Below are 12,028 nucleotides of genomic sequence, written 5' to 3'. Positions count from 1 at the left end.
AGGTAGACTACATCCACAGCCTTTCCTACGTCCACCAGGCAGTCACCTGATCATAGAAGGAGATCAGGTTGGTGAGGCAGGACCTGCCCTTCCTAAATCCATGTTGGCTGGGCCTGATTCCTTGGCCATCCTTCAGGTGCGCAGTGATTGCCCCCAAGACAATCTGCTCCATGATTTTCCCTGGCACTGAGGTCAGGCTGACAGGCCTGTAGTTCCCAGGTTCTTCTGTCCGTCCCTTCTTGTGGATGGGCGTCACATTGGCCAGTTTTTTTAATTGGGTTTTTTTTTGTTTGTTTTTTTATATTTTTTTGATGATCATAAAGGTCTTTTCCAGCCTTAATGATTCTGTGATAAGCTTTGCATCAGGCCACAGGAGTGAAGTCCTTGTACAATGAAGCCAAGGGCTTAAGATCATAGGGTTTTTTCTCATGTCCTGGGTAACAAAGGCTACAGATTTTCAGTCAGTCACTCTGCTGAGGCATGTAACACCCTTCAAAAAAGGCAGATCTGAAGATAGCATTATCCACATTAGTCTCTTTCAATTATTAGTTACAATTAAACATGAATGCCTTACTCCTACAAAACCTGTCACTGCCTAATTCTCAGACCTTGATTCTTGATATACTTGACAGAAACCTAAGGCCAAGAGGAACCACTAGGTTACTAGTTTGATCATCACATACCACTCATTTTCCCTGACCCTCAATACTCATGAGATAAAACTGTTGTTCGGTGCGGGCAGAGCAGGAGAAACCAAAATGAATTGAGTTTGTTTGCACTCGGTCTCTACAGACACATCCCTGAAATATCCACCTGGTTGGGCACACTGGGGAGTGAGAGTGCCTCTCCTGGAGATCACAGCTAGAGCATCAGCTCAACACTTAACACAATCTGCATTCCAGGAGAGCCTATTTGGTGTACAATGCTGAAGAAAAGACAATAAAGACATAGCTCTGCCCTGAAGATTGTGTGTCACAAAAAGAATACAGAACAAAGTTCTTGGCTGGTAGAAATCCACAGCTGGTGCCACGTATGCTTCACCTAGAAGGGCAACTTCAATTTGCACTACCCACAGATGGAACCCAGGCAAGCCAGAAGGGACTGAACCTACCTTCAGAAACTTTCTCTTTTCATTTTCTAGCCCTTTCTCCACACTTTCTTAAACCCTCAGCTTTTGAGACCCAGGATCCAGAATTTCAGTACGCCTATAAAATGTGTTATACTTCAGTGTGATATGCTGACCCACAAATAATAAATAGCCACAGTGAATAATAACTATCAGAGCAATAAATAATAAACAACATATTTTTTTGCATGGGAGGCACAAGGGGATTAACACTCTACTTTGCTGCAGACAGGCCAGCCAAATTATTACTTGCTTTCATTGATTATCCCCAGAGCTCTCAAATTCATTTCCTGCCTACTCAAGAGCCCACAAAGGAAAAGAAACCAATTTCAGATTGGATTCTTCCAGGAAAACAACCCCACCTGAGTGAAGGGGCCAAACTCAGCAGAGAGGGAGGGTGGCATGGGCCTTGGCTACTCCAGCACAGCAGCAGAGCTAACGCAGCAGTGATACTGGCATTGCCTGCCTTGAGATGCTGTCTTTCACAACTGCCTATATAATCTATAGCTGAGAATGACAGGTCAATGGCATCACACCATAGCACAGCTGTTCCACGGCACATGGGAACCTGCCTGTGTCCCAGTAGGCATTAATTTAAGCACAGGCTAGATATCTAAGGAGCACAGAAATGTACTGAAGCTCAGAGATTGCTTTGCTCCAGCCTGTTGCAAGCTTTCAGTTCTCAAGCACTATGTGGAAATCACTGTATGAGTATTCATTTCTTAAGCTAACAGCACACAGTCACCAGGGTCCCAGGGAAATGTAGCAAAACTGTGTGAAAATGAGTCCCAGGCTCTACACCGTAAAGCAGAAAAAAAACCCTCAAACAATAAAACAATGACAGGAAAAAAACAAATTCTTAAAACCTCCTCATTTTTAAAAGCAATTAAGTGATTTCTACTATATGTTGAGTGCTTAGTGTGGTAGCCATGCAAGGTAGGAGCCTGAGGAACAGCAAAGATAATTGCTATTTTAGCATGAGGACTGATTCTGATGGCATTTACACACCAGCCACAATATGCAATAACCCCATTCATTTTAAGACAGCTTCTTAGAATAAGGCTATACAGAAAAGACATCAGAATCCATCCCTATTCATCCCATATGCCTCTCTCTGTTGCAGCAATATACAAAAGTCCAAACACAGCCAGCTCTGCCGCAGAGCCTGAGACAAGCTTAATCATTTATTCTGTTCAGCTAAACAAATGGGCCTTCTGTGCATTTGCACTAAACACTTGCAATAACTAAACCCAGAATCATTCCTCTGATGCTTCTATTCCATGCCCAGCCCTAGAGCCTCTTTAACATCTTTGCTTTATAGAACCATCTTTGGGGAAAATCTCTGGTTCTCTGTTTCCTCAGCTTTCTCAAGCTCTGCTGCCTAGCAGGCATGACTCTGCTCTCCCAGTGCAGCATTCACAGGATTAAAGTGTGCCCAGAATCTCTCAGATGCCATAACACCTCTATTAATCAGCCAGCAAAAATGCGCACAGATCCAGTGCCGCTAGCTAAGAAGTCAGGCTTAGAGCATCTGAGAGCAATCAGACAGACATTGCACTGAGTAAATGAATTAATGAGCCTATTACCCCATTGTATCATCACAGCCATTGAATTAATACTGTATTTACACTTCACTCCCACACTCACTAAGTGGCTTGATAGGCTTCCTTCTGCCTCAAAAACAATTAAGCTGTATACTGATTTTTCCTTCACGGTGTAGTTAAAAGGAAGAGACAATCCTTGATGTTGCAGGGTGAAGTGAAGGTTCTGTTGCTCTCCATTCAATATTAATTTTGAGTACTCAGCTGGGTTCTGTGGAAAAAAACAAATATTGTTACACTTTTTTCATATGAGAAAGGATCTGGCTTTTCCCATCAAGTGTAACCCTATCCTCCCTTCAAGGGAGTTTGTAAAGAAAGGTTAACAGTCAGATCTGTCTTCTACAGCAAAGGACCTACACTCATCTATAGGTTTGGGCTGGTCAAGACAGAGTTTAGAGTATGTTCTCCTGTGGGATGGAACCCAAAAGAGAGGGAGCACCTCTTGCCCACACAGCTACCCTTTCCCATGGCCCTGCTCTACCCCTTGGGACCACATCTAAAACATGACAAGCTGCTGGTAGCCAAGGGACTGCGGGGATGAGTCCCAAATTAGCCAGGCCTGTAAAGTAATCTGGAATCTGAAATAGGAAATGACACAGTGCCCATGCCCACTTAATTGTCTCCCCATTTCTTTTTTCCTTTGCAGGTAAATACTGGCTGCAATACCTGGTCTGAGCACTAGCAGATCTGAGCTGAACATCTCTACACATTCACCTTAAGACGATTGTCCTTTATTTCTGATTACAAGTCCATGTAGTTAGCCACTTCCTCTTCTGCCATAGAAATACGTCTACAGACTTTGCACTTCTGTTTCATTAACAGAGGTGATAATAAGCTCTTCCCATGCACTTCTAAGGCATTGGAAGTGAACAAGCTATAGCATCTGTGGGCTTTATTAGCAAATGCCTGGAAAAAAAGCCCAACCTTTCTTCAATGGGACACAAGGCAGGCCTTAGCAGCTGCACATTTATGTTTACCTGAAAAGTTTCCACAGGCTGCTGAAAGAGATCCCGGTCTTGGATTGTCACTTGAACAGAGTCCTTTGCCAAATTCAGGACCCGAATTAAACTTTCTTCTGGGACAAGTCGAGGCATATCAGTTTCCTAATTAAAGTAAAAGGCTTTAAGTGCTATCTGTATGCTTTATTAGCACTTTAACATCTCTTCATTTTTAGCCATAATAATCTTCCTCTCTGTAATGACACTTTTCCATCCCTTCCTCATCAGAAGTTGCACTGAGAGAAAAATGACCATAAATCTTATTTAGGGGAGGTTTTCTCATAGTAGCTGAATAGCCAACCATTCATTCCTCCCCAAAATTGCTCTTCACACCACTAAGCATGCAGACTACAAAAGTGCTGGGAAGGTAGAACAATGTCACTGCTTTCATTACACAGCTCCCTAGTGCCTGATTCAATCAAATTCCATATCAGAACAGAAAAAAAATTGTGCTTTCAAAAGCAGTGGCCAGGCTAATTGTTTCCCAATGCAGTCCATGACTGGGCAAAGGATTAGGCCAGAAGCTGAGCAGTTTTGAAAATCCCAGTCCAGCTCCATGCCTGTAATGGATGCTTTTGCATTACTTGCCACCATGCTAAGAGCCAGCTGGATAGATTTTATTGCCTGTTTTCTGAGAAAAAGACGATGCCTCCAGAACAGAGGCATCTATTTCTGTCAGGAATAATATTCTAGGAGGAGTACATCAATCAGTGTTAGCCTTGTACTACCTGGAGATCTAAAACGCATTTTTTTTTTCACTTCTCTTTTCCTGCCCTTCCCCCCACCCACTCTATTTCCAAGTAGCTGCCAGCAATACTTCAGAGCTATCTCATCCTATAATTTGGGTATTGCACATAGGACAGTTTGATTTAACCCAGTGGGAAGACACACTGTCATAGAAAACAAAGCAGCATTGATTTCCCTGTACCCACGTGCTGCTCTGGACCAACAGGCCTGTTAATGTTATCCAGCAAATTCCATTACTCTGGCTTTACACCTGTGCTATCCACAGCCAAACCAAGGTAGGCCATCCTATACCTCTTTTTGCTAGAGCTTTTAGTAGTATTCAGAGTCAAATTTCCATGCCAGACCAGGGGATCCTCTAACTCACCTTGCCCTCTGCCTGGAGGAGTCACTCATAGCCAGAGCAGATTTTCAGTGCTTGGCCACAGCTGCTGCTGGTGGCAATGAGAGGATTTCTTTGCTCACGTAAAGAAAGAAGACCTGAACCCACAAAGTCTCATTTCAGTGTGAGACTTGTTAGTGGATTCACCTGAGGAACCAGCAGATGTTAATCCAGGGCTGTGTGCCAATCAATCTAACAGAACATTGTAAATGTACATGGAAGCTTTAAAAATTAATCCTATACCAACTTCTGTGAGACAAATGTCAGCCAAAGTCTGCATTGGGCTGGTACTGGGCCAGAAACAAATGGTACAAATCTGCAGGGGCTAACATCAGATTTACAAGAGATTTGCTGCCATTCTGTCTAGGGATGCCCATCAGTCCCTGATGCCTGTTATTGTGGAAGTGATCACATTCACCTGCCTCACCGGAGAAACGATTTGGCTTGTAAAAACCCACATCCCCATGCTAAACTAGGAAAGTAATTCAGTTTAAAAACCAAAACCATCACACACACATGAAAAAACCACACCCAAACAGCATAATATAGGCAAGCTACAGCAAGAAATAGGAGAGAGAACAAACTACCTTGTGGGAATTAATCACTATCATTAACTAGATGTCTGTCAAGCACTTTGAGGATGGAAATCTAGAATATAGACCAACACAGATGACCGGCACAGCAAAACTGCAAGGACTAGAGACAGAGACAGAGAGAAAGAGAGGGAACAGTAGACAAAGAATTATCATTAGCAACTGGATCAGTAATGCTCAATTGTAAAGAACAGAATAAAAATTATGATCAAGGAAGGCAATGGTTAAAAGGATTAACTAAGAGGCATTGATAAAAACACTCCAGGGAAAGAACATGTTTCTGAGGGATCCCTTGTGCTCTACTTACACTGATTTTGACTTCTATAATAGCTGCAAGTCCGAACGCCATCCCTGCAAGGATCATACCTGTTGCCATTTTCCTAATAGGTCTATGGAGTAAATGAGAGAGGTGCCATTAAGAAAAAAAATGCATAGAACACCATTCCTCAGAGCCAAAGATGTGCCAAATCCATGTAATAAACTGTCCAACAGGTGGCACTGGGGATGACACGCTGTTTAAATTGCCAATCATTTAACTTTAAACTATTCTAGTATTTTGTATTAGGCCAGCACTGAGGCCAATTAAAAATTATACACCATGAGAAAAAGCTCTTTGCTTGCAAGTTTCATATTATCTTGTTCCTAGCTCTCCTAGTGGGAATAGCTCACAGCATTATGTTAAACTGTGATGTTGGAAGGAGCATTAGAAATTATGTATCTTAAGTCCCTTTTGGGAAAGGCAAAGCAACATGTTATTTAGCAGTAGGAATGAGGAGCAGGAAAATGTGTAGTTTGTGTCATCAATGTTTCTGACCATCTGTGGCATCATTCTGGTTTCTTTCACATGCCAATACATTTACATTTCTAGAGAATAAAGAGTTTGCTTCTGAATCTGGAGCAAAACTAGCACAATTCTACCAGAGTCATAGAATAAAACAGGTTCAGAATGGCTGGTCCAAATTGAGTATTGAGTTAGTGAGATTTGAAACAATTCTGGTTCTAGATTCAGTGGTCTCCACTCTTCATTGTGGTCTGGATTCATGTTCCTGATTAGGAACCCAAATTCTGCCCTGGGATGAGAAAATATTTACTGCTTGCATCTTGCAATAAAACCAAAGCAAAACAAGAATCCCATACCAGCCCCAAACCAAAACAGTTTGCTCTTCAATTCTGCATTAGGATTTTATAGCACAAACTTTTGCAGCCACCTAGATGAACGCCCTGCAGGCTACAATGGTTCCACAGCCACTTCTACAGCTAAACTGCTTGGTAAGCTGTTAGCATCCCACAAACCCCCTGGATGGAAACATCATGGCTTTCAGTCCTCATCACGAGTTTGTGCTGCTGGGTCTGGGAACTTGTGCTGTGTAGTCTGGGAACTGGTCATCGGGCAGTCACTCAACATCATGGCATCTGTCAAGTCAGGGCTCAGTCCAAGGCTCACACTGACGTAGCATGGAGAAGCACAGCTTCTGACATGTGTCCTCCAAAGGGCACCATAGCAGGCTGGACAAGGTCAAATAATCATAGAATATCTTTGGCTGAAAGAGACCTTCAAAATCATCTAGTCCGAACTTCGACCTAGCACTAGTAAGGTCACCACTAAACACCAGGTCTACAAGCCATTTAAATACCTCCAGGGATGGTGACTCCACCACTGCCCTGGGCAGACCATTCTGATGTTTGACAACCCTTTCAGTGAAGAAATATTCCTTGATATATCTTTAAGGTGCAAGAGAGGTGGTGTGATGGGGAGGGTTCAGTAGAGTGAAGGGGTAGGCTTCTAAGGCTCCTTCCATCCCCAGTTTGTGTGGTTTTGTCTAGGCAGCATTTTAGTGTGGATGAGCAACATGATTTTTAAGCCAGTCTCCTACTCGGTGCCCCTTCCCACACTGCAGTTCACACTGAGAAGTGGTGCTGGAACATAGAAACTTGGATCCTTTCAGCTGAAACAGCACTGTCAGAAACACTCCACAAGTGCACATAACGTAGTCCCACAGCTAAAGGGCATCAGTCCACAGGGGCAGACTACAGATGTTCTGAAGTAAAAAATCTCCTGAAATGCATGAAATAGGTCTCAGAACCGACCTGGAGGTCTGCTTCTACTGCAATGCACGTCTTGCTAACATAGACTAAAGATAAAATGCCTGGGCCATATGGAAATTTCCTTATGTACTCACTGGATCAGGTTGTAGCGTGGAATTTGCTTTCACAGCACTGTATCTAGTCTACACGGGACACTGAATTTGGCCCCATAGGGACTGAACTTTCAGGGAGGCAATTATTGAGGGATGATGTAGGTGATAAGGTGAAGAACACATTGATCAGATTCAAAGAGGCATTGTTCATACCTACTTTCAGGGAAAATCTGTACAGAGCAGAATCACTGCATTTTCCCCTCTGGAATTTCCAGGGCCTACGGAAGAGGGTGATGCTCTTCTTCAGCTTCTGGGAGCTGAAGTAGAGTCAGGTACTGGGAAGGGTGAATGGAAATCTTTGTTTCTGCTCCTTAAAAGCTATTCTGCACACTTGCTGTAAAAGAAAAAGCACTGAGGCATCTGCATTGTCCCCAAGTACTTACGTGAAATTAAATTTGCACATGTTTATCAGGGGGTAGAGCCCAAGGTCAAAAACTGGGATGAAGACAAGAATAAGAAGTGGATTTAAGAACTGCAATACAAAAGAATGGGAGTTTAGTGACTAGAAAGCAACTTTCAGTAATTAAACTCATAAAGCACTGTCCTCCAGAAATAATTCCATTACAGAAAGGACACGAACAAACACTTAAAAGCCTTGTTTTAAAATATAATCATAGTTTGCACTTCAACAGCTTCTGATATTTAATTTTCACAGGCATGAATACATTTTGTTCATATCCTCCCCTCCAGGAGGTAAGCCAGCATCACTGGTCCAGTTTCCCTGAAAAGAGAACTGAAGCATCATGTTTTTAAAAAAAGTACAAAACCCACTGACAACAGAGACAGGTGACTTTCAGTGGCTGTGCTGGGACCTTACAACAAATCTTGGGACTCTGGCAAAATCCCAGAAGAACAGACACTATTCTGTGAGATTGGCAATTTCTTGCACTTCCACACGCTTTGGTAATCCCCTAGGAAACTAAATTTCTGCTGGGAGGGGCAGAGTTTGTCTGCCAGCCAGCAGTGGCAGAGTAAGAAAATAGTGACAGAGAACAAGCAGAAATTCTCTTTCATTTTCAAAGGAAGATTTCAGGGAACAGAACAGCTTTGAATTTTTCCAGTGCTGTTCAGCATAAGAATTATAATCAACTACACAACAGAGCGCTGTGTTGGAGCCTTCACATTTTCATCTGCCCTGCAGAAAGTAAGAATGGAAACATATTTCACATACAACACTCACTCCAGCACAGGGGCATTTTAAAAGAAGACACAGCTTGTATCCTCTACATGCCAGCACTAGTTCAAGAACTGTTATGGTGCATCTCTCCCTGTAGCTCTGCACTGTTCTGCAGGATTCAACCTCCATGTTAAGACATCCTTGGGGTCTCCTGAACCCCAGGTTTAAGCTTGCAAAACAGATAGAGAGCAATAAGGCAGAGTCCACACCACAGCAGTCAGCAAGAACACTACTATTACCTTCTAAAGGAGCAAAGAAAGGCCACTGTTTCATGAGAAAAATAAAAATAGGGAGAAAAAAGAAAATACATTTCTAAGGGTCATTTCCCACCCTACAGTGTATTTTACCTGCATTTGGTCAGGCTGAAGGACATATATTCCCTGAAATAAAAAAGATATTTCAGGTGATTCATAAACACCATAAGATAACAGCACATATGGTAAATAAGCAACTGGCCCAGTAGAGACCTTAGCAGCAAAGGTGATTTCCTCAAATGCTTTATGTTGGCTTTAGCAGCTGATACTGTGCTCTTGACATTTGTTCTCTAAGGACACTGTGTCTGATGAGAATTGTATTGCAGAAGGAAGGTCCACTCAGTCTTTGATATACGGCAGCTGGGACACAGCTGATGACAGCTATTGAGACCCTCTTTCAGACTGGCTGAGCCATAAACTAGGTGACTGGGGAGGAATGGGCATGTTAGTGTCCAAGTTGGGGGTTAGGCTTAGAGCTTCCTCCCTCCCTGCTTCGGTAATAGGAAAAGCCCAAATCCTACAAGTGAGTGCTCTAAAGTTTCGAGACCTTCTGAGCTCTGTTGGCGTTTCTCCCAAGCACCCCAAAGGATGTCAAAAGACCATGCCTGAGCCAGTGGGCTGCACAAACTCCTTGTTCCTCCTTCTTTATGTCGACGGCACCTAATGGGCCTTGGTGAACTGTGACTTCCTGCTCTGAGCCAAGAATGCTCATAGCTGTAAAAGAAACCTCACTTTGCATTACTGTACCCAGCCCCCACAACAGAACAAGGTCAACAGGGATGGGTGGAATTCCAGATCCCCAAAAGGGACCAATGAGCTGTCTCCAGGGAGGGGCTGGTGTTTCTCTGAACTTCATATGGTGCTTTTCATTCAAAATTAAGATGAAGAGTGGGGAAAATTAGGAAGGAAATAGCTTCTTTCCAGAAAAGCACTGTTGGGGTTTGTCTCCTGTCTGCCAGGCTTATCCTGAGCTAAATCTAGAAAAGCCACCTGTGTCTGATGGCAGATGCCTCCTGGGAGAGTAGAAACCACCAGTCACAGCAAAGGAGTCTTACAATTAAAAATATCAGGCAAACATCCCCTCCTGCTACTTTGTGCATACTGTGCAAATCTGCCACTAAGAAACAAGTCTGCCAATATTTAATCTCATACTAAGTCATTCCCTGTTGACTCCAGACTTCATAGCTGAGCCCCTTCTCTGCAGAAGAGGAAAGCATGGGAAAGTACAGATATGAACGCCAACAAGCCCAATGATGGGATCACCCCCAGGCTGCAGTTAAATCCTCACCTTTGTGAGTTGGCATAACTCACCAGTGGAGAGCAAATGAGACCGAAACACAACCCAAAAACCTATCCCAGTCAGTGTGACAAAAAAATAAAAGCCCTGAATAAGTCCTTCTCCTCCAGAGAGAGTTTGATAAGTGACACCTGCTGATTCTTAGATCTTCTGCTAATGGATCACTAAGTGTATGAGAGCAAAACAGCAGAAAACAAAGGGTTTAGATATATATCACAAAGACTGCATGACTTTTCATTGTTTTATCTTTCTGAGGTGGATGACTGTTTCCCGAGGTGCAGTCTTTTTCATGCTTTACTTGAATTAATTAAGCCTAATGAGTATCACATACTGAGAGCCCCATTTTAAAAGGAGAAAAATGGAAAAGCTCAAATTTTGGGCCTTAAGTCAATTTTAAACTGGAAAATGGACATTTGCAACCCTAAGTTCTGACGTGAGCATTCACAGGTAAGAGATAGATGGTCTGTTAAAATATATGTCTGGAAGATAGCCCTGTATGGTGGCATTTCTAGGCAGACAGCTAACCCACATTTATCTGCACCCTGCACCACTTTCCATTTACATCTTTGGATAACTTTATGGATACTAAGTAATCCTCACCACATCTCTGCCCTATACACAACATTCCTGCTGGTTTTGAGAGTCTTAATGTATTACCACGCAAACCAGAATACAAATATACAACTACAATAGCTCTAGTTATACCTTACAAGGGGTGTATGAACTTTGCTTGACTTCTTTGTCTTCAGTGGAGGCTGGAAACTACCTGCTCAAGGTCACAGAGTGACCAGTGCCAGTAGGTCAGCACCCCTGACCTTGCAGGCTGCTGATGACTCCTCAGACCTTGCTCCTTGCCAAGATGTGCTGTGATGAATTGAGCATGGCTGCACAGAGCCTCTTGTTTCTAATGACCAAAAGTAGAACTCACCCAGACTCATCAAGAAGATGCTCTTAGTACTGTGAGACTCCAGTTAAAAAGCAAGAATAGTGATGTTACTACTAGTCTTACCAGCCCTGGGGACATTTAGTACTTACAAAATCAGCATTCATTTTTGTGGCTTGCAAAGTCCACCTGGATCCCTAGGGAGGAAACAGACAGCTGTGAAGCCTTCAAGGTGAAAATGTGGGAACAGAGAAGACAACAGTGCTGGAGGTCTTTATTCCCCTCTGTTTTTTCCCTTCTCTGTACATCTGCCATTAGACAGAACACATTCATTCTTATTCTGTGCTAGACACCCAGCATGGCAACAAAGGGATGGCCAGTGGTGATGGTGGGTGCTGCCTTAGCAAGACTGTGGATGACTGGCAGTAGTGTGGTGCTCTGTGTCCCCAGGATGTTTTGGTGTTATCCTGGAAGGACAGGGATGTAAACACAAGCCAGCAGACAGACCGGCACCACGCTGTACTGTACCTGCTGATCAAACAGGGCCCAGAACATCGGCAGAGGTATGAAGAGGAAGAGAACACGTGTCACCATTTTAACCTCCCCAATCAGCTGCTTCTATAAAAGGAACAGGCAAAAAGGTAAGATGGGGGGATGGGGGTAAAGAGTCAACAGGTGAGTCAAGCCACAAAGCACAAGAGCTCCTATTTCTTTCTGCATGGCAGTTATTCGTTGCTTATTCGTGACACTGGACACGTTTGCCTTTCTGCATTTC

The 12,028-nt window shown here is 43.2% G+C and overlaps 1 protein-coding gene across 1 annotated transcript in view; it reads right to left on the bottom strand.

The window, feature by feature from the left end:
- The window catches only part of SLC15A2 (solute carrier family 15 member 2), a 40,467-nt gene that overhangs the window by 9,481 nt on the left and 18,958 nt on the right, over nt 1-12,028 (bottom strand). The window contains exons 10-16 of the mRNA XM_054381090.1: nt 11,782-11,871; nt 11,406-11,450; nt 9,167-9,199; nt 8,026-8,114; nt 5,752-5,833; nt 3,705-3,830; nt 2,774-2,938 (exon numbers count right to left, since the gene is read on the bottom strand). Coding sequence (XP_054237065.1) covers nt 2,774-2,938; nt 3,705-3,830; nt 5,752-5,833; nt 8,026-8,114; nt 9,167-9,199; nt 11,406-11,450; nt 11,782-11,871 — 630 coding nt within the window. The remainder of the gene's footprint in view (nt 1-2,773; nt 2,939-3,704; nt 3,831-5,751; nt 5,834-8,025; nt 8,115-9,166; nt 9,200-11,405; nt 11,451-11,781; nt 11,872-12,028) is intronic.

This window comes from Indicator indicator, chromosome 5 (genome assembly GCF_027791375.1).
Source record: "Indicator indicator isolate 239-I01 chromosome 5, UM_Iind_1.1, whole genome shotgun sequence".
NCBI classification, from domain to species: domain Eukaryota; kingdom Metazoa; phylum Chordata; class Aves; order Piciformes; family Indicatoridae; genus Indicator; species Indicator indicator.
This window is presented reverse-complemented; position numbering and strand designations above follow the sequence as displayed.